Source organism: Pristiophorus japonicus, chromosome 9, assembly GCF_044704955.1.
Source record: "Pristiophorus japonicus isolate sPriJap1 chromosome 9, sPriJap1.hap1, whole genome shotgun sequence".
Taxonomy (NCBI): domain Eukaryota; kingdom Metazoa; phylum Chordata; class Chondrichthyes; family Pristiophoridae; genus Pristiophorus; species Pristiophorus japonicus.
The window spans coordinates 200,618,165-200,624,164 of record NC_091985.1 but is presented as its reverse complement, the minus strand read 5'-3'; the positions used below and the strand labels follow the sequence as shown (position 1 = coordinate 200,624,164).

At 55.0% G+C, this 6,000-nt stretch overlaps 1 protein-coding gene across 1 annotated transcript in view; it reads left to right on the top strand.

The window, feature by feature from the left end:
* The window catches only part of LOC139274053 (cobalamin binding intrinsic factor-like), a 32,979-nt gene that overhangs the window by 3,506 nt on the left and 23,473 nt on the right, over positions 1 to 6,000 (top strand). The window contains exons 3-4 of the mRNA XM_070891108.1: positions 4,162 to 4,338; positions 5,217 to 5,378. Coding sequence (XP_070747209.1) covers positions 4,162 to 4,338; positions 5,217 to 5,378 — 339 coding nt within the window. The remainder of the gene's footprint in view (positions 1 to 4,161; positions 4,339 to 5,216; positions 5,379 to 6,000) is intronic.

Sequence of the window (6,000 nt, the reverse complement as noted above, 5' to 3'; positions counted from 1 at the left end):
GCCTGCTGCCCTTGTACTTCTACGTGGTACAGGTCGTGGGTTTGGGAGGTGCTGCCGAAGTAGCCTTTGCGAGTTGCTGCAGTGCATCGTGTAGATGGTACACACGCCAGCCACGGTGCACCTGTGGTGGAGGGAGTGAATGTTTAAGGTGGTGGATGGTTGACAATCAACTGGGCTGCTTTGTCCTGGATGGTGTCGAGCTTCTTGAGTGTTGTTGGAGCTGCGTTCATCCAGGCAAGTGGAACTCCTTAATCAACTCATTTAATCATCTCAAACACCTCAATCCTATCACCCCGTGATCTTCTATATTCGAGGCACTGCAGGAGTCTGCCCACAAGTTCCTGCAGTGAGGGAAAGGGAGGTAGGAAATATCTGTTGTCAATCTCGACAGTGACAGAAACCTGTAACCTTGGACCAGAATTTTCCATCCAACATTCAATAATATTTGCTGCAGAAATTTCCACTAACAGTGCTATGCACACACACACAATAAAACATACGCATGTCCTTATCAACGGGAAACACATAGCAAAATCTGTTATTAACCCGTGCACTCTCATTTTATGCTTCCTCAGTACTGCCCCTCCGACAGTGCAGCGCTCCCTCAGTACCCACCCTCCGACAGTGCAGCGCTCCCTTAGTACCCACCCTCCGACAGTGCAGCGCTCCCTCAGTACTGCCCCTTCGACAGTGCAGCGCACCCTCAGTACTGCCCCTCCGACAGTGCAGACCTCCCTCAGTACTGCCCCTCCAACAGTGCAGCACTCCCTCAGTACTGCCCCTCCAACAGTGCAGCGCTCCCTCAGTACTGCCCCTCCGACAGTGCAGCGCTCCCTTAATACCCTCCCTCCGACAGTGCAGCGCTCCCTCAGTACCCTCCCTCCGACAGTGCAACGCTCCCTCAGTACTGCCCCTCCGACAGTGCAGCACTCCCTCAGTACTGCCACATCGACAGCGCAGCGCTCCCTCCGTATCCTCCCTCCGACAGTGCAGCACTCCCTCAGTACTGCCCCTCCGACAGTGTAGTGCTCCCTCAGTACTGCCCCACCGACAGTGTACCGCTCCCTCCATACCCTCCCTCCGACAGTGCAGCGCTCCCTCAGTACCCTCCCTCCGACAGTGCAGCACTCCCTCAGTACTGTCCCACCGACAGTGTACCGCTCCCTCCATACCCTCCCTCCGACAGTGCAGCGCTCCCTCAGTACCCTCCCTCCGACAGTGCAGCACTCCCTCAGTACTGCCCCTCCGACAGTGCAGCGCTCCCTCAGTACCCACCCTCCGACAGTGCAGCGCTCCCTCAGTATCCACCCTCCGACAGTGCAGCACTCCTTCAGTACTGCCCTCCAACAGTGCAGCGCTCCCTCAGTACTGCCCCTCCGACAGTGTAGCGCTCCCTCAGTACTGCCCCACCGACAGTGCAGCACTCCCTCAGTACCCTCCCTCTGACAGTGCAGCGCTCCCTCAGTACCCTCCCTCCGACAGTGCAGCCTCCCTCAGTACCCTCCCTCCGACAGTGCAGCACTCCCTCAGTATTGCCCCTCCGACAGTGCAGCACTCACTCAGTACTGCCCCTCTGACAGTGCAGCGCTCCCTCAGTACTGCCCCTCTGACAGTGCAGCACTCCCTCAGTACCCTCCCTATGACAGTGCAGAACTCTCTCAGTACTGCCCCACCAACAGTGCAGCGCTCCCTCAGTACCCTCCCTCCGACAGTGCAGTGCTCCCTCAGTACTGCCCCTCTGACAAGGTAGCGTTCTCCCAGTACTGCCCTACCGACAGTGCAGCACTCCCTCAGTACTGTCCCACCGACAGTGTACCGCTCCCTCCATACCCTCCCTCCGACAGTGCAGCGCTCCCTCCGTACCCTCCCTCCGATAGTGCAGCACTCCCTCAGTACTGCCCCTCCGACAGTGCAGCGCTCCCTCAGTACCCACCCTCCGACAGTACAGCGCTCCCTCAGAATCCACCCTCCGACAGTGCAGCACTCCCTCAGTACTGCCCCTCCGACAGTGTAGCGTTCCCTCAGTACTGCCCCTCCGACAGTGTAGCATTCCCTCAGTACTGCCCCTCCGACAGTGCAGCGCTCCCTCAGTACTGCCCCTCCGACAGTGCAGCGCTCCCGCAGTACTGCCCCTCCGACAGTGCAACGCTCCCTCATTACCCACCCTCTGACAGTGCAGCGCTCCCTCAGTACCCACCCTCTGACAGTGCAGCGCTCCCTCAGTACCCACCCTCCGACAGTGCAGGGTTCCTCAGTACACACCCTCCGACAGTGCAGCACTCCCTCAGTACTGCCCCTCCAACAGTGCAGCACTCCTTCAGTACTGCCCCTCCGACAGTGCAGCACTCCTTCAGTACTGCCCCTCCAACAGTGCAGCACTCCCTCAGTACTGCCCCACCGACAGTGTAGCGCTCCCCCAGTACTGCCCCACCGACAGTCAAAACCATGCATTCCTCTCTCTCTGGGTCCCAATATTGATCCCTCAACCCACACCACTAAAAACAAATGATCTGATCTTCCTGTCATTGCTGTTATTGGGGCCTTGCTGTGCGCAGATTCGCTCCCGCATTTCCCCTCATTACAACACTGATCAGATTTTCAAATCAACTGTCTCCTAGGCTGTGAAACTGTTTGGGACATCCTGAGCTGTTGAAATATGCTGTATGGCCTTGCCTCTCCCTATCTCTGAAACCTCCTCCAGTCCCTGCAGCCCTCCCTATCTCTGTAACCTCCTCCAGCCCTACAATCCTCCCTATCTCTAACCTCCTCCAGCCCTACAATCTTCCCTATCTCTGAAACCTCCTCCAGTCCCTACAACCCTCCCTATCTCTGTAACCTCCTCCAGCCCTACAACCCTCCCTATCTCTGTAACATCATCCAGCCCCTACACCCCTCCCTATCTCTGTAACATCATCCAACCCCGACAACCCTCCCTATCTCTGTAACATCATCCAACCCCGACAACCCTCCCTATCTCTGTAACATCATCCAACCCCGACAACCCTCCCTATCTCTGTAACATCATCCAACCCCGACAACCCTCTGAGATTTCTGCATTTCTCCAATTCTACCCTTTTGACCATCCCCGAATACCAGGCAGCTGCCTGGGCCCTAAGCTCCAGAATTCCCTCCCTAAACCTCTCTGCCTCTCCCTCCTCCCTTAAGGCGTTTCTTAAAACCTCCCTCTTTGACCAAGCTTTGGGTCACCTGTCCGAATATCTCCTTATTTGGCTCGGTGTCAAATTCCCTTTGATAATCGCTCTTGTGAATCGCCTTGGGACATTTTACTACGTTGAAGGCCACGATAGAGATCCAGTTTTTGTTGGTGTCTAAATGGCAGCCGTTTCCAACTCATTGCGTGCCCTTGCTGTACCCTTGCTGTAGGTCCTGTCTCAAGGTCCTCGGTCAATATTTGTTTCCACAATTAGCTCGGCTCGTAACTATGGACAAGGGCCCGCTTGTGTTGTTATCGCCACCCAAAGCAGAATATTTACTTGCTGAGATCCCCCCCTCTCCCCACTATGTGTATATATATCTACGTCTCGCACAGAAGGAGCCCGTTGTGGTCGGAGTCAGGTGTGGAACAACGATGGCTATCTTGGTGCCCTTCCTGCTGATCTTGGCTGCTGTCCCTCACGGCCTCCAAGGCTGCGGTAAGTGGCCCTTGCCTCGTGGGTAAGACTCGCTTCGACTGAGACGGACGAGAAAGGCCGCAAGACTTGGACTTTCAAAGAGGGATGAGGGACTTCAGTTACGTGGAGAGACTGCAGAAGCTGGGATTGTTCTCCTTAGAGCAGAGAAGGTTAAGAGGAAATATAACAGATGTGTTGAAAATGATGGAAGATTTCGATAGAGTAAATAAGGAGAAACTATTTCCAGTGGCAGGAGGGTCGGTAACCAGAGGACACAGGCTTAATATAATCGGCACAAGAACCAGAGGGGGAGAGGGGGAGATGAAGGGAGAGGGGAGATTGCGCTGCCTGAAAGGGCGGGGGAAGCAGATTCAATAGTAACTTTCAAAAGGGGAGTTGGATAAATACTGGGAGGGTTAGGAATTAGCCGGGCTGTGGGGGAAGAGATGGGGATCAGAGCGGGCAATGAGCTGTTACCGTGTGAAGCGATCCAACTTGTTATTTTACAATTGGTCTTTCTCCGTTGCAGTTACCCCAGAATACCAGAGGACAGAGGTGGAGCGACTCGTACAGGTCCTGCAGAACTCTGCCAATTACCAGGATCCCAACCCAAGTGTGCTAATCGCCCTGCGTTTAGCCGGCAACCCATTCTCCCTCGCTGAGCGGAAGCTTTTAGAAGGTCTGAAGGAGAATGCTGTCCGCAATGGTGAGACTCGGGAGAATTTCCACTTCTCGCATTTCCACTGGGATAAAGCTGGGGATATACCGCAACTCAGCGCGTTTATATACCTTTCATTCTAAATCTATTCATCATTTTAATTACATTTTGTATATCACAAGGGGACGGGCACTGTCGGAGGGGCAGTACTGTGGGAGTGCTGCGCTGTCGGAGGGGCAGTACTGGGGGAGTGCTGCACTGTCGGGGGGCAGTACTGGGGGAGTGTTGCTCTGTCGGAGGGGCAGTACTGGGGGAATGCTACACTGTCAGAGGGGCCATACTGAGAGGGGCAGTACTGAGGGAGCGCTGCACTGTCGGAGGGGCAGTATTGAGGGAGCTCCGCTGCACTGTTGGAGGGGCAGTACTGAGGGAGCGCTGCACTGTCGGAGGGGCAGTACTGAGGGAGCGCTGCACTGTCGGAGGGGCAGTACTGAGGGAGCGCTGCACTGTCTAAGCGGCAGTACTGGGGGAGTGCTGTACTTTTGGAGGGGCAGTACTGAGGGAGTGTTGCACTGTCGGAAGGGCAGTACTGAGAGAGCTCCGCTGCACTGTCGGAGGGGCAGTACTGAGGGAGCGCTGCACTGTCTATAAGCGGCAGTACTGAGGGAGTGCTGCACTGTCAGAGGGGCAATACTGAGGGAGTGCTGCACTGTCGGAGGGGCAGTACTGAGGGAGCACTGCACTGTCGGAGGGGCAGTACTGAGGGAGCGCTGCACTGTCTAAGCGGCAGTACTGAGGGAGTGCTGCACTATTGGAGGGGCAATACCGAGGGAGCGCTGCACTGTCGGAGGGACAGTACATTTGTGTGTTCTGCTCCTGATTGCAGTCACTGATGTCTTGTTTTTAATGTGTTCCCTCTCAAACAGGGGCGAGTCTCTCCAGTGGCAAGCTCGGCCTGTACGTTCTGGCTTTGATCGCCTCTTGCGAAGACCCAACCCGCCTGCTGACCAGTGCCCAGGGCACTGACACAGCCCCCGACCTGGTGACACTGCTGTCTAACAAGCTCGGGCAGGAGATGAAGAACATCGGTAAGGAGCTGGAGAGAGGAGTGGGCGGAAGGGCAAGGGGTAGGAACATAGGTGCAGGAGGTGGCCATTTAGACCCTCGACCATGCTCCGCCATTAATAGGAACAGAAGGAGGCCATTTTGACCCTCGAGTCTGTTCCGCCATTAATAGGAACAGCAGGAGGTCATTTAGACCATACTTGGAGAAAGAGATTTGGGCATTCTCGTGTATACATACATGAGCAAAGCCGTGCAGTGATAGCTGGAGCAAATAGGGTGTTGGGGTGTATCCATAGGACAGTTGGGTACATGGTGAGGCGTACTGCTTTGTCCTTGTACAAGACCTTAGTCAGGCCGCACTTGGAATACTGTGTCCAGTTTTGGTCTCACATGGTGGGTGATATTGAGGCTCTGGAAAGGATGCAGAAGAGGGCCACGAGACTAATTCCAAGTCTGAATCATCGTAGTTATCAAAATAGGCTAAAAAAAAGTTGGGACTCTATACTTTAGACCAACGTAGACTCGGGGATGGGGGGGGTGGGAGTGGGTGTGTGGATCTGATTGAGGGTTATAAGATAATGAAGGGACTAGACGGTCTTCCAGCTGACCGTTTATTTAAATTAAATAGGTTAGGCAGGACCAGGG